Below are 22,051 nucleotides of genomic sequence, written 5' to 3' on the forward strand. Positions count from 1 at the left end.
TGGGAGAAGGGCAGTGGGCTAAAACTGACTGCAAATCACATGCCCAGGTACCAGGAAACCAACCAACCACCTACCTGCAGGTTACCATTGATGGTGAATGCATGTGCATGTGTATATACTAATCCACTACAGCAAAGCAAAGACAAACTAATTTAGCTTTATAGTCTACTTTATTCTTACTTCAAGAGGGCACTCTTGAATTGCAACTCCACACCCAATTTTCTTGCTTTTTGCTTGATACACTTTATTTGCAGTCTCCTAGGGAGCTCAATGCTGAGTTTATGTAAGAATTAAGTACTCAATATCAGTTTTCAAGAATGGAAAAGTTAAGCTTGCAAGATATATCAGTAGTGCAAAGTACCAAAGAACATGGAAGAATAAGTCTTCTACCTGGGTTTGGAGTAGGGCAAAGGCATTTGTGGTTTCACAGTGATGTGAGAGACTGGCATCAGTACTATATTCCTGAAAACCATGCAGAAGAGGTCAACAGGTGCTCCATGTCACCCTTAGTCCCTAATTTTAAGATGCTGGTCTTCATATGCACATATCTCTACATTCAAGATAAAGCCTGAAACATCACTGCTTCTCTCCTTACAGCCAGCCAGCCAGTAAAGTAAATGCTGCATCCCATGAAGTTCTGCCAAGCTCAGCAGAACCTAGGTGTGTTCAGCTCTTTGCAAAGCAAAAGCCCTGTTTTTGACCTCACTTCCAGCCTCTTCACTGAGCAGAGCCCATCTTGCCTTACCTTTGACCCATCTGAGCTGTATAGTGCCACTGAAATCTCCCTTGGTAAAAGAATCATGGAATTGAAAGAAGATAGAAGTTCTCTGTCTTCATCCTAGTTCTTTCAGCTCAGCTTCCCTGGCACCACCCCAGAGTCTTCTCTATCCCAGCAAGGGTATGAGGCAGTGTCCAGATTTATTACTGAGATGCAAATGCTGATAGAGGAATTAAAAACTAAATTAGCCCCTGCAGTTTTCTTTAGTCTCATGAATTTCAAACCCTCCATGTCCCCTCTCTGTTCACTGTAAACATCCCTGCATGCATCCTTGCTGAGGATGTTGTGTGATGGGAGGATTTCTGTGTTTCATTGTAGCAACTCACAGTTTTCACATCTGCATTTTTTATTGGAAGTGTTATTTTTTTTAATGCTTTGACCCTTTGTCTTTTGCCACAATTCAGCTGGGCATAGATCAGGCAGAAAGATTTCAAAGCATTAACCAAAAGGAGCTTGTTGTTCTGAACTGGATGAGTGAATAAATACTATGAATTCCCCATTTCTCTCTGCTAGTAAGCTGGACTTTTAATATCAGTTATTGAGGGTAAAGTTTACGGTATCATTTTGAGCATCATATGTCATAGAGCTGTAATGATTTCATTGCTGTGCTTTGTGCCAATTGAGGGAAGACACGTGGATGCAGAGCCAAATTAGGATCCTTTTTACTCCTTCCTGAAACTCCGCTGCTTCATTAGGGCTTGGGGAATAAAGAAAACAATTGGATTTTGCTTGTTTTAGAGTGAAGGTAAGGACAAAAGCAAGTTCACCTGGGGTATTAAATACATGGATCTTAGATGACCAATGTATATTTTTCCTTCTGGACAAACTGTGGCATAATGAATAGTTCTGGTTGTGGAAGAGGATCTCAGTCTGGTGGACTGTAAACTTTTCCCATCAGTGTGTCAGTGGGATTTTGTCCAGCATCCTGAAGTGGAATAACAGGACTTACACAGGCGTGCACTGGGCTGCTGAGGCAGGGGTTTGCAAGGGAAGCCAGCCTGTCTTTGAATTAATCTCTGTTCTTTTTTCTGCTGAAAATTACACTTTCATATACAAGTAAGTCCATCCCCAGGCAATTAGCAGCCAGAGAGGAAGGTAGTGGAGGAGGGAGGACAGGGAGTGACAAACCCTGCAACCTTTCTGTACAATTGGGTAAATAAGCTGCAGAGCAACAGCTTCTCACCCCCTTTCCTAAGCAGGTGCGTTTCAAGACATTTGCAAAGATATTAACCCAGCATACAGAGTGTGCCAGTCAGTAATTATGGAAATTAGTTGGCAATTAGATAATGTCACTCACTCTCCGAATACAGCTGATAAGTGGTTGAGAGCCACTTCAAAGCAAGGGCTAGACCCCCTCCGTGGGCTGCTGAGCAGATGGCTGTGACCTGGCATTAACACACTGCTGTCGAGTTTGGGAAGGTGTGCTGGTTAAGGCGGCACTCGCCTTCCTTTGGTGCTGCGGTGGGGCTGCCTCCCCTCCCTGGCCGGGGAGCTTGTGCAGCTCTGTCAGCCCTGTGAGTGGGACGTTTCAGTAGTGCAGGTGGGGGTGTTTCCTGCGCTGGGCTTGGCGTGTGTGAGATGCTGAGCTGTCTGCTCAGTGTGCAGGTTCCTCGCCGTTGCAGCTCTCAGGTGGGCTAGGGAGGCGGTACAAGCTGTTGGAAAGTGCAGTGGAGAGAACTTGCTTGCTGCTGTCCATCAAAGTCCCTTTTTATGCAAAATGTGGTCATGCCATGACAATGAGATTTCTCAGAGATATAGAATATGTAGGACAATACTCCAGGATTCTGTAGCTTTTGTCCCAAGCTGTAATGTATTGCTATGGTAGCAGTATGCTGTATGAGGCTGCTAGGGTAGTATTTATGCTAAAAATAAAATGGTAAGAGCAGAAAATTATTCATTCTCAGCGTGTCTTGGAGAATCACTGTGGGAATGGGTGAGACACAGAATTGGTGTGTCAGGATTTACTCTCTCAAGGTTGGAATTCAGATACTGCCTCCTGCTATAAAGGGTACTGGGTCTTCTGGGCTCTTCTTGAAGACCCTGCTGCTGTGGTAGGATTTGCTCTCACAGACTTAACTGTGTGAGACATGAAACTGGAGTAATGGGAAGCACCATGAGTCAGGACTGACGTGCACTGACAGAGCTCTGGGGGAGTCACAGATGGCCCTAGCCAGCTAGTGGCTGGGTGTGGGCAGCCTTCCCAAAATCTGAGCTGCAGTGTCTAAAGGGCAATGAAGCACCAGCAATGACACCTATATTTCAAGTTTTTTGCATTGTTTTCCTCTTCTGAGACAGAGCTGGCACTGTCTTCTTTCAAAACAGCTAGAAAGGGATTACCTTGGCTTCTCTCGGTCAAAACAGAAAGAAGAATTGCCTCGGCTTCCATCAGTCAAGACTGCTATTCTTGTTTAACCATTTCTGTCTGGTTTCCCTTGTTGACTATGCCTTTTGTCCTGCCCTAATGAATTGGTATCATTTGCACCCCAGAGGTAGCCTACTCCCACTACTGTACCTTTGAAATGTCCCAAGGATTGAAGTGGTCCATGGAGGCTGGGATTTGTTTGTGTAAAACAGAGTTTCAGCATCCTGGGATTGGGAGAGATTGATAGGCTTTTCAGACAGGAGTTTGAACTGTGTGTGGACATAGGTATCTCATCTGTGGTTATCTGTAGTGTTCACACCTGCTGCTGTGATTTACAGCATCTTTCACTGCTTATCAAAGTGCTGGTTTTCTAAAACAGGGAAAGAAGAGTGTAAGACTGAGGACTGCTTTTGATGCAGATGGTGCAATCTACCCTGCCCAGGAGAATTTAAAGGTGGGATACGAGCCCTGCTGCATTGGGGTCTCTGTGGATGGTTGCTGCCATGCTGGGCTTGTCGCCCTTCTCAGCTCAGGCTGAGCACAGAGCTGTCTGATGGAGTAGTGAATTTTGCCATGGTGGTAGTAAATGGTCCAGGAATCTGCGAGCTGCTGGAAGCACATCACTGGCTAATTTACACACATTATGATGTTCCTATTTCCATCTCATCAGTAATTCCAGGCTTGGGTCATCACTTTCTCTCTTACCTTTCTCTCACTCTATTCTTCTCCATAAATCATGGGTTATTTTAGTGGATCCTCTAGGGAGCACAGAGAAGAAAGGTAAATGGACAAGAACCACATAATTTTTTTTCTCAATCCGTTTTTCAGAACCCCCAGAACCCCCATGAATGTAACTTAGCCAACACAACTTCGTGAACAATCCTAATCTCAATTGTGATTATTGGGAAGACAAATGAAATGAGGAATTGGATTCTGTGTTTAATTCTTTGTTCATTTTACACCTCTCCTAACGCCTCCTTTTCCCACCTTCCATTTTCCTCAGCCAAGCTGTTAACAATTAAAAGGAATTATCTTCCCTCTGGTTTTGGCTTGATTTTATTTGTGTTTATAGCAGTTTAGCTAACATGCTTTACTCAGGCAGCTGCAGGGAACAGGCCTGGTTTCCACTGGGCACTGAAAGCTCACATTTCTCTCCAACTTGCAGGTTTTCTTTTAATTGATTCCTTTTGTTTTCTAAGTGACTTGTTTTTTGTGCTGGCTAAATTTGTCAGACTGACAGCTCTGGAGACTTATGGCTTCTGCAGGTCCCTGAGGCAGGTGAGCATGTGACTGTGTGAACTCTCCCCTCTGTTTCCTAGTGATTCTCCTCCAACTCAACCTCTATCCCTACCAAACAGAAACTTTTCAGCACTGCCCACTTGTGCAGTGTCTGTGTGCCTTGTCCTTCAGAGCAAGATGGATGATGGGGTTGCAAGGCATCTGTTGTGAGCAACTCTCATGGTTCACAGCACAAAACACTTTTCCCAAGCAAATACTGCCCCACAATATTTGTGTTCCAGTTTGTGGAAGCTGTGTTCCTGCTGGCTTCTGTGAGGCTGAAGACCTTGATTCTCATAATCTCCTTTCCTGCTTTGTATCAATGCTAGTGTTAGCCATTCCCAGAGCTGTTCTTGTGTCCAACCCATCTTTGTGAACAAGCACCTGTGTTAATAGAAGACTTATTTTCTTCTTGGGTAGAATTTTCAAAGAATGAGCCTAGCTTTGTGCTGCCTTTATTTGTCACTTAAAACATCCTCCTACACCAGGCATACAGTCACCCACATGCAAGTATGCAGAAGTGACTTAAATCCTGGTGTTAACAGAAGTAACTCATTGAAGGCAGTGGAATTCTTTGCTCTTAACTGGGGGTGAATTTGGCCTTTTTGCCAAACCACTAGATCAGGGTAAGTGGTTAAGTGCTTTGACAGTTCTTATCATCTAAGCTACAAGTTTGCTATCATCTAAGCTCCAGGTTGCCATAAATAATTTGCATAACACATGTTTCCAGGTTGCAGAGGTCCGTGGTAGAGTCTCTGAAGTATGCAAGACATGTAAAGTAAAAGCAGCTATTGTGTGACAGGCTGACAGCTAGGCTGTATTCTCTAATCCTTCCTAGGAAGCATAATGTAAGCAATGGAATAGGCAATTTGGATAGTGGTGTCTCTTGCCCTTACCAGCTTTTAAACTCTTAACGAACTCTGGTCTTTGCCATAAGCATTTTCATGGAGAGGCAATTGTTACTGGGAAAGTTCCAGCACCATCTCCCAGTAAAGTCAATGAAATTGCATCCATCAAAGGAGTTAAATAATTTGGTGTATTTTTATATTGCTCATTATTGTTATTTATGCAGATGACTTGGTGAGTTCTCTATTTTGGCCTCTTAGTTTTGAGGGCGAAGATGTCCTTGCTGATTTTGAGACCTGTACAGCGAATTGCAAGCATGGAGAAGTGTCCAGAGTATCAATAAATGTAAATAAGTTATTGGACAAGATATTAGTAAGCTTCCTAGTAAAGATATGGTGAGTAGTAAGATTAACTTTTCCCTTTCTTTTTTTGTCTTGACCCTACAGGTCCTGCAAACTCTGTGAGTGCTAAGCAGTGAATTATGGGCTGGGTATCCACCAGTGCATCATGAAGATTGACTTTATTTTTGCCCTCTTGAAGTTCACGTGCGTTATGAATTTACTCTCTCTTCTATCTCACTGCCATCTCCGTCAATATTGTCATCACTTCTAGAAAACAAGAATTTTAGGCTTGGGCTTTGGCTCTCCCTTTCCTTCCTCCTGGAACACCAGTGTCACCTTTGTGTTCTACCAAAACAAATCACTATAGGTTATTTTGCCCTTCAGAGAAGTACACCATCTGGAGAAGTCACTTCATGTATCCTGTACTTCTGAGATAAAAGCCTCTGGTTCCTAAGGATAATTGAGATCTTTCCTTGGGAGGAGACACTTCCTCTTGGTCACTTTCTACTTACTTTCCTGTTCTCTGTCACTCTCTCTGCTCTTCTTCTCTGCCTTTTGGATTTAACATTTGGTGTTGACTGCTGGGGTTCTCCTCCCAGTAGTGTGGCTTCTTTTTTTCTCCTAGGGAAGAGCAGATTCTTGAAACAATGGGCTTCACTCTGAATTCTGTCTACCTCACCTTGAAGGTGAGTTTGCTGCTGGGCTCCTTGCTGGGTCTCTGTTTGGGTCTGGAGTTCATGGGCATCCCCAACCAGTGGGCCCGCTACCTCCGGTGGGATGCCAGCACAAGGAGCGAACTCAGCTTCCAGTTCAAGACCAATGTCTCTGCTGGACTGCTTCTCTATTTTGATGATGGTGGTGTCTGTGACTTCCTCTGTGTGTCCCTGGTTGATGGGCGCATCCAGCTGCAGTTCAGTGTGGACTGTGCGGAGACGACAGTCACCACAGACAAGCAGGTGAATGACAGCAGCTGGCACTTCCTGATGGTCAGCCGCAATCACCTTCGGACCGTGCTCGTGCTGGACGGTGAGGCCAAGCCGGGAGAGGTGCGTCCGCAGCGCCAGTATATGAATATCGTCAGTGACCTTTTCATCGGTGGCGTCCCGCTGGACATTCGTCCTGCTGCCTTGACTCTTGATGGTGTTCTGAGTGAGCCTCCATTTCAAGGATTTATCCTGGATCTTAAATATGGCAATTCTGAGCCGCAGCTCCTGGGCAGTCAAGGGGTTCGACTGGAAATGGAAGGACTTTGCTCAGAAAACCCCTGTGAAAATGGTGGCACTTGCTTCCTTCTGGATGGCGAGCCACACTGTGACTGCTCAGCCACTGGATATGCTGGCAAGCTGTGTTCTGAAGGTAAGAGAATACTTCCCTTCTTCTCATTGACCTTTATACAATCCAAAGAGTTAATTTGTTGTTTGGCAGGGCTATGACAGAGTTGTTGTTCCTACTGATGGTTATCAAAGGAATTCAAGTTCCACCATTCTTTTTCCAAATAGAAGTCATTAAATGGGAATAGATAAAGAGTATGAGCAGCTGCAACAAAGTGTCTTTCTGAAAGGATGCTGCACTTGTAACATGGCGAGATTTTCATCATCATCATCATCATCAACTTATTAATAAGGGTAGAGAACATAAATTGGTAAATAAAACTAAGAAGTACCTTAGGTTAGTGTTGGTAAAATAAATGTCTGGCTTTTTTCAGTAGTGCCTGAAAACTGAGTGAAGTGTCAGCAAACAGGAGCCATATGTATGTGTATATATACGTGTGTGTATATCTATATATATATAATCACTAACATAACTGATTGACAGGACATTGTATACTTATTTGATGTTAGCAGTTGCTACCGTGTGGAAGCCCCATGCTTCCCTTCAATTGCTTGCATACTAATCACTGAATGGCACCTTGATTTTTTTTAGCATCCTTGATTAAATTACTTAAATTGCTTTTTAAATTGGTCTCAGTGTTGCAAAGGGAAGAGGGATTTGAATGTTTCCTCATTGTTTGGTGCTCTCTTTTTGAATTTGAGAGTTTTAAGTCATGCAAACTGCATGATGAAGTGTATTTCAGATTTTTCCTTGGGTCTTTAGCAATTGTGATGGTAATTGATTTTGTATGTGCAGGAGACTTAAGTCAACTGAAAATCCCTGTGTGAATTTGAGAATCTCATCACAGCATTATTTATGACATTTGGCTTTAAACACCACAGTTTGAGCTTGAACCAAAGATGAAACCTGGACAAGAAATGTCCAATCTCAAGAAAAAAAAAAAACCCAAACTCAAAATTTGTCAAAATGGAAATATTTGCAATAATATATTTTCATGGTTACTATTTGTTCACTTCTTTTGGTGATGAAACTAGATTAACCAGAGCTTAACCTGTACAATGTGAGATGCGATGAAAACAGTCCTTATACTGTTGCTATCTAAGTAAAAAGACCTGCAGCTACACATTTACAGTCTGCATTTAGATGGAGAAGCAAACATGTTTTTATAGGAAGGGAAGGTTTGGAAAATAAACATAACATCCATATGTGCAATAATTTTAGGGTGATTTTAATAATAACAGAAAATTTGGCTTTATATTCAAATAATTCAGTACATTAGCCTTAGACAGGAGGTGTGAGCCTGTGAAGTGTTGAACACAGAATTCTTCCTGGCTATTTGCTCCGACTTGATTAGTCCAAACCATTAATGAGCCAGAACTATTGAGCCATGAATTACGTGGGGCAGGACAGAATCCTGGGTGTGACCAGGCAGTTCATGAGCTGGGCCACCAGCCTGATCCTCCTATGCTTATGGAGCAAACACACCTCAGGTCTAAATGCTGTGGTGACAGAAGATTGCAAGAGCCACACAGCCATGTGGACCCTGAAACATACAGATGTAAGGCTCTGTCTGCTGCTGGGCTAATGGATCCAGACTCCTCGGGGAGCTGCTCAAGACATCAACAGCATATGGTTTTCAGTGAACCACTTGAGAAAGTACTGTAAGTGAGCAGGAATTCCATGTACCTATGGGGCAATTGTAAGAACTCCAACCAGGGCTCAGGGGGTGGACTTTGTGCATTTCCTGGGTGGGTGGAACAATCTGAAATACATCTTCTAATGAATCCAGGGATATTTTTGTTGGAGACACCATGGATAAAGTAATGCTATTGTTACTGTTTGAAGCCGTGAGTCACCGTTGCTGTTTGTTTCCTATAGTGATTCATCAGTTTCCAGCCCAACCTGCTGTTAAGGGTGAGCAAAGAAGTTTGTCACAATGTGCCTTCGTAAGCAAACATTTTTAACTCACTGTTAGCTGGGGTCTTTTCACTCTCGGAGAAGATGCTGTGCAAAGAACTTTTCCACTGGATCAAATGTAGAGATTTCCACAGTCATTACCTTGTTTGGTTCTTCTTGTTTTCTCATATTTTACTAAATGGTGTATATTTGGTTTATGTTAGAATTTTATAATCAGCCTTGTTTTTTACCTCCTTTATGCTGTAGCAGTGGTGATTTCTCTGTGTTAAATACTGTCATTGAAAAAAAGTAACAGTGTCTGTGCAGATGAATGGGAAAACCAAAAGAAAAGGCTGTTTAGTAAGTGGAAACAAGCAGACAAAGAAAAGTGGCAAGAAAAAAAAACAGGAACCAAATTAAGTATAGCTACCTTTTTGTCTGATTTTGAAAAGCGCAAGATGTTGTCTTTCAATTCTGCAAGTGTGGCAGAATCTCCACTGATAAACAGTAGGATGTGGCAGGAATGGCAGAACTGGTTACAGGCTCTTCCTGCTTGTGGCTTGATTGGCTGTTAAACAACTTGTATTTGCTTTGTTTGCTTTTTTTCCTCAAGATACCGAGATGTTTGTTGTCAGAACTGTTCTCTTTTGTATCTTTATCATGCCTCTGGATATATGCAGAAGTAACATGGTTATTTTATTCCCAGTCTCACTTTTGAAAAAGATTGATCTCTCAGCTGGATATCAACAACTGCCTTTTTGGGGTGGGAGCTTTCAGTCCATTACAGTATTTACTAATCTGTAGTCTATGTGCATATATTCATTTCATCATCAGCGTTGGCTCTTCTGCTGGGAACTGATGGGTCCGATCAATAACCAGTTCTGTTTGAACAGCTAAATGTAATGTGTACCTTTTTAATAATGAGTTCTCTTGACAGTGTCCAGGCCATTACTTGGCTATTGACTGATACCTATGTCTGCAGTTGGTAAAACCATAGCAAACTAATTTATTTTGTGGCCAGAGATAGAAGAAGTAAATAGAGAGCAGAACCTGCTGTTCCTGTACTATGATGGAATGAAGCTCCATTTACAGTATTATAGGCTGCTGTAACTCCAAGTGCAGTTCCAGTTATGATGGTTACCGACAGAGAACAACCATTCCATACTGGGATGAAACTGTGAATGCTGTCCAGAATGTGCTCCCAGTGTGCAAACAAAATGTTGGCACTTCATGTGCACCCAGAATTAGTAGGATTGTGTACACCATGGCAGTCACATGCCCAGATGGTATCTGAGCAGGTACAGTTTCTGTGTCTCAGTTTATACAGTGGGAGTGGAAGTATGTGCACTTTGGGAAGTTTGACTGTTTTGAATAAAATGTGAGACTATTTTAATTGCAGTTGGAGTAAACTGGTTCACTGAATCTGACAGCTCTGTAGGGTACAAAGGATGGCTGATTTGAGTAGTTATTAGTTTGTATGTTTCTGGGCAATGGTGGCATTAGACATGAAAGCTGAACTCAGAGACATCTTCCCCTCTTATAAACCTCATCAGTCTCTGTGGAATCAGGATGCTGCCAAGAGAATGAGGTTCCTGTAGAATTTGATCATCACAGATACATTCATCTTTCTGGAGAAAAAAACCAAGGAAACCCTTCTCCATGCAAATTTTGCAAGCTGAGGTGCTGTAGAAGCCAAATGAGGTTATTCATATCTGTTCATTCAGGACCCTGTCAGTCTGCAAGAAATTTTCTTTCTCTGAGACGGCTGTTTTGAGAGTGAGCTCACAAATGTGGACAGTGTGAATGCAACACTGTTTGTACAAGCGTATTTTGGCCTAAACCCTCACCCTTCTTCCAAGACTCCTTCTGGACTTTCTGAGGAAAGGTGAACAGAAGATGTGCTTAGAAATGCATTAACTCTGCTTGTAGTTGCAGAACCAAGACGTTGATCACCAACTTCACAAAGCACCATGCTGAAGCCTTTGTGTTGCCTGCAGGGGCTGTTTCTAAACGAAGGCTGAATACGGGCTTGATTGCAGCTCTTCCCTTGATTACAGAGCAAGATTTCCTGGGGATGCTGCCTGCTGAATGACAGAGGAGCCCATTGCTCTGTAATTATCACACTTCTAACTGCATCGGGAACAGATTTTTCTATAGCCCCTCAGCTTCGTTTAAAGTGACAAGTTACTCAGGATTTATCCTCTTCCTGCCCCTTCGGAGGAGCCCAGCCTTGGCTGTATCTGAAGGCACTGCCCAGCCTCGCTTGCAGTCACTGTATCTCCCTGCCAGCCACCCCAATCTTCGTAACACTAAAGAATAGTTTGGCACTTTGCCATGAGCCTGATGCTTGCACTTAATTTGCATATACATTTACATACATTTTGTAATCAGAAACAAATGAACATGACCATAATATTTGCTTCTACTTGCATGTTCTTTGATAGATGAGTATAAATTCATTGTTGAATTCACCAGCAATAAACAGTTGCAGACCCTCCATTTGGTCTTGTGTTCTGCTGTTCTAGAGGACAGCAGGCAGTTCTGGCACATGCTTTGGATGGGCCCAGATCTTCACTCACCAGTGCAAAACTCTAGAATTGATTGTCTCCAAGGTCTGTGGAGCAAATATTGCAAGGGGCAAATCTACTGTTTTATGTCACTTCTTATGTCACAGCACTGCTGTGCAGAAAGCTGGTAAGAACTTTGCCCATACTGCATTTTGCAGCAATTCAGTTTTCCCCATCTTTTGCTTGCTCCATTCTTCCTGGTTTAAGTTCCTTTTGTTGTATTTAGAATTATGATCTTTTTTCCAGTCTGGTTGCAATTTTTTTTATGCAATGCCAGATGAGCACCAGAGAAAGATGATGTGTTCAGGTATTAATGCTTATAAAACACTTTGAAACTTCAAGGTGGAATTTAGGCACCATTTTTTATTCTTAATGATAAATATTAAAACTGAGCAGGAGCCACAGGATTTGAATTTAGATACTACATACTCTTTCAGAGAAGGTGCCGAGGACCCCCCTCACTAAGTGTGGATTAAGCAAGCCCTTCCCAGAGCTAGCTGGATTTGTTTTGTAGACTCCCCTGCTTTAAGAGCAGGGGAGCTGCAGGGAGATGGCAGGACCCTGTAAGGTGAGTGCCATTGATTTAAATAGTCTGGCTGCAATGCATGCTGACAGCTATATTCTTGTAGTTTCCTTCTCTTGTATTATAGATGACTATAGGGCTACAATCCTTTTCTGCTGGATTGCAGGTCAGCTACAGACCTTGGGTAAAAGAGATGTTAAACCCCTCAGTTAGGTGAAGCTTGGACATTTCCTCTGATAAAGTGAAGCAGGTGGTGGTTGGGTACAAAGGAGATTGCTACTTGGTGTAAGGTGGACCTGGTGAAGAGTGACAATAATTTGTGGGCATGGAGAAGAGTGAACTCAGGGGAAAAAAGCCTCAGGATGAAAATGTTCTTTTATAAAATGTTATAGAAGTGTAAACCATAGCTCATATACACTGTTTATAGTAGCTGCTCTGTATTTGTTTTATCTGCCTGGTAGAACAAAAGAAGAGTTCTTAGCTCTTGCAAAGACAATGTGATGACCAAGCTTCTGGAGGACTAAATCTAGATGGAATTTGGATACCACCATTCTCTGTGAGCCCATAGACCGACCTGCTGGCTTCTGCTGTGTCCCAAAGTGTGCACAGCCTGGATCTAACGGGAATTTTTGGGCATTACTAAATAAAGATCAAAATTAAAGTAACTAGCAATAATTACGTGAAGGTGAGCAAAGTCAGAACTTTCTCTTTCCAGTGTAGAGATTTCGAACTTGATTTCTGAAGAAGGCTTCATTTTCCTTTGGTTTTCCCATGAAAAAATAAAAGTGGGGGGAAAGAGTTGATTTAATATTACTGTACAGGCTTCTGCTGAGCTAGGCAGCTTGTCATGGAGGTCAATCAGCAGTAAATACAGCCCCAAGCAAGGCACATGCTGTAGCTGTTCCTTTCATCCTTATTCTGGTATGAAGGTGTGCAGGGCATTTGCCACAAGATAATTTTTGTTATGTTTTGGTGAAAAATGGAGGGCAATAATCCTCCCAGATACCTTGAGGATGTTGGAAATGGCGCCACAAAGCTCCAGGGAGAGAATCGGAGGAGGAGCACATCTGAACCCTGTCACTACTTAAAGAAGACGAGCCTCTGCATGTCAGCTTCAGCTCTGAGTGCTCCCTGGTGCAGGCGAAGGTGGTAATCCATGTGATGAAATGGTAGAATGGCCACCTGTCCTTGGCTAACTTCTAATTTCACTTCTAATTTTAATTGTTTCTTTGCTGGCTGACTTTGAACTTGATGGACAGAAAAGCTTTTTTCTCTCCCTATGGAAAGCAAGGCAACTGCAATGTTATTGCTGTCCAGAAACAGCAGTGTGACTTCTGGTGTATGTGTGTGTCTCTTGCACAATCCTTCATTGCAGACAGGTTCACTGCCATTGTAAACCCACTCTGCAGAGCAAAGCAGTTGCCCTTTCTCCATCTGTAAACAGGTCCAGGAGCTGACAACTGGGTGCAAAACAGCCCAAGGGCTCAGAGGAGTAGATGTTGGGGGGATAGGAAGGACTCTGGATCAGAATCTACTTGAAGAAGAACTCATTTGTATTTGAATGTGTTTGCTGTGAAATGGGGCTGAGACCTGAGTGCATTGGATTCACATTGTGTGCTACTGACACCTTTGCCAGTTATGCTGTGTCAGCTCTCCAGGCCCTGCCTGCATGTACACTTGTTCTCCTCATTATTCTTAAAAGAGACCAAGGTATAACGTATAAAGGAAGTGGAGCAGGGCAGCAGAACTTGAATGGTCTGGTCATAAGAGTGTTAGCACCTAAGAGGCTGATTTCCATGTCTGCTACAGTCTTTCTGCGTCCCTGGAGTGATTTGCTGGCAGACTGAAGGACTCAAGACTGAATCAATTGACCTTTCTTTGCAGAGGATATGTACCTGGTTACCCCCAGTGTCTCAGTTTCTATATCTGAAATATGTAGCCAGTGGGGCTTCCTATACTCCAGGTGTTAAGAATCCCATATGCTTCTGTATGACAGTGATAGAGACATATAAATATCTTAGCATGACAAGTAATTGATGATAATGCATGAACACCCAGTAGAATGACCTGATTTGATAGTCAGTTTTTTAGCTAGGAATGCATTTAGAAATTAAGGTGTTTTTCTTTGTTAAGTGGCCATCTTTGAGGAGTGCTCCTCATCTTTCTTTTCAACAGAAATCTCCCAGTTTCCTGCTACTCTGTGCAGTGTCACGCTGTGAGTAGGCAGACCTTTCCCAGGCCAGGTTGCAGTTGTGCTGGTAAAGACAGAGCCTGAGCAGCAGTGCAGCCTCTTCCCTGTTGGTGACACGGAGCAGATGCTGCACTGCAGGGTGCTGATACAGCAATAGGAGAAAGCCTTTTTTTTTTTTTTTTTTTTTTTTTATCTGACCCATGTGCTCCACTGACCTCCCCCAAATGTCCTCTGCTTTGAACCTCAGATGCTGATCAGATGCTTTTCCTTGTACTGTGGCCCACCTCTGCCTGTCTGCACTGGCTCTCTCCCTGCTGTGGCTGCTGGTTTCAGCCTGCCCCTTTCACTCTCCATACTCAAGACTCGCCTCCACCTTGTGCTGTCAGGGGAAGCAAAGAGAGCATAAAAGGCTACCCAAGCAGAATGGCATAGTTTGCCCTTCCTCTGTTCCTCTATGCATGAAAAGCAAGATAGCAAAGGAAGCCCATTGGATTGTTTCTGAGTGTTTAATTAGCACAAAGCTGGCAAGTGTTTTGTGGTTCTAAGGCACTGAAAGGGTGCATAAAAACCTTGCTTTTCCTGTTAACTCTCATCAAAGCTCTGACTGCTTATTAGATAATGCAGGTGTATTTGTCTGCAGTTTGCAATGTAGGGCAAGGAAGAAATGTATGCTTGACTCTCAGGATTTTGCTCTGAGGTGTGATCTTCCTCCTCTTACTCATGGAATTTGACCAGTTAAGTAACCTAATTGAATATAATGGATTGGGTTTGGCTCTGAGTATTTGATAAGAGATCTTTATCAGAAAAGAAAGAAGCAGTTCCTTGGAAGATGTAGGAATTTGAGCTGTAGGTTAAACCAGGCTTCAATCTCTAATAGTGCTGGAAGGCTCCATAGTTTGCTTGGCTGCTGCATTTATTCAGGAGCCTTTCTCGGCCTCTGTAGTCTCTTTGGTGGATTTTCATTTCTTTGTGGTTTGTTGCCTTAGTATTTGAGAAAAATTACACTGCCTGAGTTTTCCAAACCTTTAGTGTGTCTCCACAGGCATGTGTTTTATTTTCTGGTTATTCCTGCTGCATCCATCTTGCAAGTCTGGGTTTCAGGGTTGGAGAGCCTCTCAGTACTTTTCTCCTCAAGGTAATGTAGGAGAAATCCTTGGAACTAAAGGCACATTTCTCCACTCAGGCTGGTCAGGAACAAGAGTTGAGGAATGGCTAGCCATGAAGAGAATGGCTAATGTTGTGATCTGCAAATTTCATAGTTCAGTTGTGTTTGCAGCTGAATTCCTTAAGCCTCTTTCTGTATGTGGTTGAAATTTCTTACATTCTCCAAATACTGTTTTTAAATGGGGAAGAAGTGCATGGAATCATTCCTTAATAAATTGCTGATTAAAAAAATAAAGGAAAAAAGAAAAGGGTGAAGTTAGTGAAGAAGAAAGGTGATTAAATTTCTTGTCTAGGACTACTTAAAAGAAAAAGCTAAGCTACCAAAAAGCTTTACTCTGGTAAAGTAACTGGAATTTCTGTATTTTAACTTCTGTCTTTTGCCTTTTGCTCTGTGGCTTCTCTGGGACCTGCTCTGGAACTTGGTGTGATAGGAGGCAGGGGGCTGTGCAAAAACAACTACACTGCATGATGCCTACCAGACCTCTGGTGTAATGGGAGATCTGTGTAGGTCCTTGTAATTCACATAGCTTTGACTGTAAAGAAGATAACAGAGGATCAGTGAATGTGAAAGATTATGGATGGATCTTCACTGTCATTGTGAAGCAGTAGCATTGCTATATCCCTCAGGATAACCAGAGCTACAGGTAGGTTTATATTAGTGTCAAAGGTGGGACAAAACTCATACAGGCATATCTAGCTGAAAATTTGGCAGATTAGGTACTGGTAGCTGTGTGATCCCAGAGCTTGAAATATGATGATATTGTTATGACTATAATTTTATTATTGTGTAGAAGACCTTTTGAGTAAACATCGGATGCAGCAGAAAATGGCAAAATCCTCTTTCTTCAGAGTTCCTCTAGTGGGCACTGTGTTGTTGGAGATGTGATTTTTTTTTTCTTCAGTGAAAAAAAAAAATAGTAGGGCTCAAGTGATCAATTTTTAATTTCACTTGCTGGCTGCCTCCTCCTAAATTTTCTTTTCCTTCATTACTTAAGCAGAAATTCTCAATTGTGTCTCAACTGCAGCAATGAACACATCTACAACAAATTCCAAAGCCTGTTGGTTTTGAACAGACATGAGGCCTATATACCTATACACATTATCTCTACTTTGCATCTGACACAGAAATGTATCTTTAACGAAGTCTGGTGTTTGCCTGCCCTATGGCGTGGCATGTTTGAATGAAAGACATGTGAAGTTACATTTTGACCAGCTAAGACACATCAGAATCAGACAGACTGGAAATGTTTTCCTTGTGAAAAATGGTGGTTTCTTTCAGATCAAAATATTTAGAAAAAAACCCCAACTGATTTGGATGACAATCTGCAGAAAAAAGCAATGTGTTTTTAATTTGTAGAATTTCTGAATCCCGATTTTTTAAAAAAATGTACCCTATATCTGCTACACATAACAATGTAGCTTATTTTAAAATTTACCAACATGATTAGCCCAAATATGTATCTATTACTGATGAACTGCAATATAACACAAAAACGTTGAAGTGTTTTAAGGAAGGGACACGTACTCCCACAGTGACCAAATGGAGCTAATGGAAACCCATGGATTGAACCCCACCATGCTCCTGTGGGAACTGGTAGGTTCAGAAGAGCAGGCAAAAGGAGACCTACGCATAGGTTAAACTTAACCAGAGAGGAGAACAGATTTCCAGCCTGCAGACAGCAAGTGGAGCCTGGAGCACAAATACAGCAATGACCAGATTGGTGCCCTTTGAAGCCTCTCAGGAGAGAAGAGTGGTGTGAAGCACTGTTATCTTTTCAGTTTGTTGGAAGTGACAGCTCCATAGGTACTGCTGTCTGTCAAGAGCTCCACTATAAGAAAGGCTTGAGGAATAATTATGAGTGGATAGGACTCGAGTGGGCTCTTTCCCATTTGACTTCTAATATGTATCACTGAACAGTGCAGTCTCTCAACAGTGACAGTGAAGGCAGCAAGGCTGAGTATATTAATGAAGCACCACAGCTGCTGATTTGAGAGGCTGAGATTGTCAGCAGTTTGTTTTTTAGCTTTTTAGCATGTTGGATTGAACCTAAGTAGTTTACAGTGCAGCCGGACCTAAGGACTGGGCAGCAGGCATTCCCAAAGCAGAGCTTAACAAATACCTCTCTGTGCAAGAAATGCTCTTTGAAATGCAGCCAGCCCAAGCTGAAATTTGGGCTGGATAAGCAAGGCTCTGCCTGTGAAAATCACTTGGGATCTGCACCAGTATGGCATGACAGTCATTCTTGAGCTCTGGGATGTTTTCCCTGTCATTGCTGCTGCCAGTGTGGTGACTCCCAGTTTGCCTGAGGCAAAAGATAGCTAAACCAAAGTACTAAGTAACAGATCCTCTATCCCGGGAGAACAATTGGCTGTGATTTCAGAACTCATTTGTCAGTGGTGTTTAATTATAGCCTTGCTACCACTTACAGTGGAGGTCACCACTATATTGTAGGTCTGTTTAGTGCTCCCTCTGGTCTTAAAAATCTATGAATCTATATCATGCTATTTTGGGGCATTTGTAACAGTCTCCACTAGTTTTCTTCCAGAACTGAAATTACTTAAGTTTCCTCCTAGTTAATTGACAAAATGTAGTTGTTGGAAAGCTGACTAAAACAATTTAAGCCCCTTTTCAGGTCTGGGAGTGAAAAAAAATGTAGGTTACATTTTCTTTAGTTTCCATCCTTACAGTTGCCCAGCTGTTTTCTCCTTCTGCACAGCTCTGCTGCAATATGTGAATTATTTTAACTTGCAGATACTGTGTCATCAATGAGCTGTTCTGTAGTGAAAATATCAAACGTAAGGATCACTGTATAAAATGTTTTCTTGCACATCTGGTCCCATAAATAATACTCAACTTAAAATTAACTTCATCTACTAACTACTCCTTATTCAAGCAAAGTTTTCATTCATCTGATGGAAGATGTCCTTAAGTAAGAACTCAACACAAATCTACTTAGATTTGTTGATCTTGTCAAGTTACTTTTAAGTCCCATTTAAAAAAGTGATTCAGGTACTTTGAAGCCTTGTGACTGATCTGGAATTCAAAATAGCAGTTTTGATCATTTTACCTTCATATTGTATTTATTTCTGTCCTTTTTCATCTCTAAAAATTTGGCCCAAAGATCACATTATTCCATGAGATCCTTTCCTTGCCTGTGTTTGCCTTTAATAATTTTAATGATCTGATACCGAATTGAAACCAAGACCAATCAAATGCTTCTCTTTTAAAACTGAGTGAAGAAGGAAAATTTATTGCAAAAATCTTGCTTAAATGTGATCTTAAAGTTGTGAATTTCAGAATTAAAATGCCAATGCTGCTACAATCAAAATGCCACATGGCATCCATTCAAATGTGCTTCAGGCATCCTGCACTGGAATTGTGTGCAAGGAAGGAAAATAAAAGAGCTAAAACGCTGTCAGGTTAATAATAAATTGTGCATACATGTGGCACATTTCATCAGAGCATTCCTAAGCATCTCACAACTACTGATAAATCAGTCAGCCTTCACATCACTCTGCTGCACTGTGGAATGCATGCTATCTCCATTTTACTGATGGCAAAACTGAGAGGCAAGCAGAATGAGAATTATTGAAGGGTATCAAGTCAGAAGCTGCCTGAGGTGAAGTTAGAATCCAGAATGCTAAATTCTAAGTATTAAACAATGTAGTAGTTTATCTAGTTTTATCCAAGTGTGCTAGAAAACCCACAAAATACTGTGATATATGTTGAATGTGAAGCTAAAACCAGAGCATTGGATTTTAGGGATTATTGTAACATTTCAGATGAAATGCAAATAATTTCAACTCTCTTTTTATTCTTTTTGGTGGATTGGATTGTCCATAATGAAGAAGTTCTACCTTTGGAGCTGTTGTCTCATAACTTTGCCCACCGAAACCATCTTGAACCAGCTTGTTCTGTACCTCGTGCCAGTAGGCAGCACTCCTTTGGCTATGCTTTATGGATTCCCCTGTTTAGTACTTTTTTTGAGTTAGTAATAAGGAAAAATAGACTTATAGCAATAAATGTTTAGCTGGTTTTGCCCGTCTGTGGTTTATGTGTGTTCCGATACAACTTTTCAAGACAGGATCCAGTTTCTCTACATGTTTGCAGTAGAGAAAGGTTTATGATTTCACTATAAGTACCAAAATGTAAGACTAATTTCAAATATTTGAATACTTGACTAAAAATACCCTTGCATGGAAGGTGATGGGAGAAAGTATGGTTTTACATTTCCCCTCCCTTCTGAATTTCTTCAAACCTGCAAAGGTTAGGCTTTCTTGTAACCTTCTGTTTCTCTCCAGCCTTCATTGTCCATAAAAAACTTTGTTCCAGAGTGGAGTGGCTCCAATAGAACCACTGAAGGCAGAACTCTGTTGTGCTGAACTTCCAGCTGAGTAAAACTGATCATATAGAAGGTTGTTCATATGTGATGAAGAAAGAAGAGTTTTCAATTTCACTTTTTTGTTTTGTTGGTTATTTTCATAGACTCATTTAGGTTGGAAAAGACATCTACGATCATCAAGTCCAACCATTAACCTACCACTAAGTGCTACATCTACACATTTTTTTAAATACCTCAAGTGATGGTGACTCAGCCACTTTCCTGGGCAGCCTGTTTCAGTGCTTGGCAACCCTTTCTGTAAAGAAATTTTTCCTAATATCCAGCCTGAACATCTCATGGCACAGCTTGAGACCCTGTCCTCTCATCCTATCAATTGTTACTTGAGAGAAGAGGCCATTTCTCCCCTAGGCCAAATCTACTTTCAGGTAGTAGCAGAGAGGGACAAGGTCTCACCTGAGCTTCCTCTTCTACAGGCTTTTTCTCTTCCCCACCTCCCTCAGCTGCTTCTCCAAAGACTTACTCTCCAGACCCTTCGGCAGCTCTGTTCTCTGGACACGCTCCAGCACCTCAATGTCTTGTTGTAGTGAGTGTCCCAGACCTGAACACAGGACTCGAGTTGTGGCCTCAGCAGTGCGCAGTACAGGGGGACAGTCACTGCCCTGCTCCTGCTGGCCACGCTATTGCTGATAGAGGCCGGGATGCTACTGAACTTCTTGGCCACCTGGGCACACACTGGCTCATGTTCAGCTGCTGTCAACCAGCACCCCCAGGTCCTTTTCCTCTGCTCTGCTTTCCAGTCACTCTTCCCCCAGCCTGCAGTGATGAATGGGGTTGTTGTGATGCAGATGCAGGACCTGAGACTTGGCCTTGTTGAACCTCATACCATTGGCCTCAACCCATTAATCCACCCAATCCAGATTCCCCTGCAGATCCTTCCTGCCCTCCAGCAGATCAACACTCCCACTGAACTTGGTGTCTTCTCCAAAGTAAGGCTTCACTTGATCCCCTCATCCAGATCATTGATAAAGATACTTAACAGAACTGGTCCCAGTACAGAGCTTGGTGAACCCCACTTGTCACCGGCCACCAGCTGGATGTAACTCCATTCACCCCCACTCCTGGGGTTTGGCCATCCAGGTTTTTACCCAGCAAAGGGTACACCTGTCCAAGACATGAGCAGAGAGAAAGTCCCATGGAAAAATGGATTCCTGAAAAGACCTTTTCTTTTATTAGCTTTACTCACTTTGAGCAGCTTAAAATTTTTTAAGAGTTCTTTTTTTTTTTTGTGTTTGTTGCCCAAAAATCTCTTCTTTAGACACTAAAAATGGTTCCAGTATGCCCCACTTCTAATGTTACCCTTGAAAACAAAGTTGCCTTGCAAAGAACAGTTACCCAAGTGAGCAGCAAGTTCAGTGTGGAATGAACATGGTGGCAGATGGGGCATGATGACATTGTGCTTATGTTGGAAACAATAACATAATGAGAAAACATGACTGGATGCTTTTTAGCCCAAAAGTGCTCTCCTATTTTCTGTGTAATTGTGATAAACTACATTTAACCATGCTGTCCTCTATTTTACTGCATAGCACACAGGAATATGAGTGGGACTCTTCTGTTCAGGGTAACTAACAATTCTGACTGGCATTTATTATGGAAGCTGTTTAAATTAAATTGTTTGAAGCTGTAAGCATATATTAATTATTTTAGTGCAGTGCACAACAAATTAATTGTTGGTGCTGTGAAGAACCATATCACTGGAATTCCTTTATGTCTGTAATGAAACTCATCATCAGAACTAGGCCAGAAGGAAACAGATCTAAACAAATGGGCAATCCCAAGATCAGGAGTGACATTTGTTGGTAGCGCTGTCAAACTGGATACCAAGATATGCACACAAAAGCGAGTGGCCAGTCCGGACTCAGATGTATTTGTACAGCTATTATTTCCATGATGGATGCTTGGAAAGTGATGTGCAGACCTGTGACTATGTGGATCTTTTCCTTAAATCTTTCTGGCAGTCTTTTCTAAGCCAAATCACACCTAAACATCAACACTCCAGCTGTTCCTTTCTCAGAGCAGAAGTATGAGCTGATTTTTTGTATGAGCAGCTTATGGTTATGCTGCTTTTCACAGCTTTTCCTCCAGCCTAATTGTCCCATCCAGGCTTGACCCTGGCTCTGTTTGCCTTATCACTCTGGTGGGAGAAGGAAAGAAGGAGTGAGTGCTCTGACTTTGGCATTGATCATTGTTCTTCTTGCCCTCAACCCTGAAGTGGTAGATGGAGGAGGCTGCTTTTAGGGCGGGGAGGTGCAGTGAGAGAGATGACAGATGATGTGAGGGGAAAGCAGAACTGTCAAGATGATCATGGCTAGCAGGAGAAGAGCCTCCTGGTTGCGACTGGCCAGGCTGGCTTTTGCATACTGGCACTGG

At 42.3% G+C, this 22,051-nt stretch overlaps 1 protein-coding gene across 4 annotated transcripts in view; it reads left to right on the forward strand.

Moving 5' to 3' along the window:
• The first annotated feature begins 6,252 nt into the window (after nt 1-6,252).
• Nucleotides 6,253-22,051, forward strand: part of NRXN3 (neurexin 3) — a 914,575-nt gene continuing 898,776 nt past the window's right edge. For all 4 annotated transcript variants that reach the window (XM_041471885.1, XM_041471888.1, XM_041471886.1 and 1 more), the window contains exon 1: nt 6,253-6,961. In XM_041471885.1, the coding sequence (XP_041327819.1) occupies nt 6,253-6,961 (709 nt within the window). The remainder of the gene's footprint in view (nt 6,962-22,051) is intronic.

This window comes from Pyrgilauda ruficollis, unplaced genomic scaffold, assembly GCF_017590135.1.
Source record: "Pyrgilauda ruficollis isolate IOZ18807 unplaced genomic scaffold, ASM1759013v1 scaffold28, whole genome shotgun sequence".
Lineage (NCBI taxonomy): Eukaryota > Metazoa > Chordata > Aves > Passeriformes > Passeridae > Pyrgilauda > Pyrgilauda ruficollis.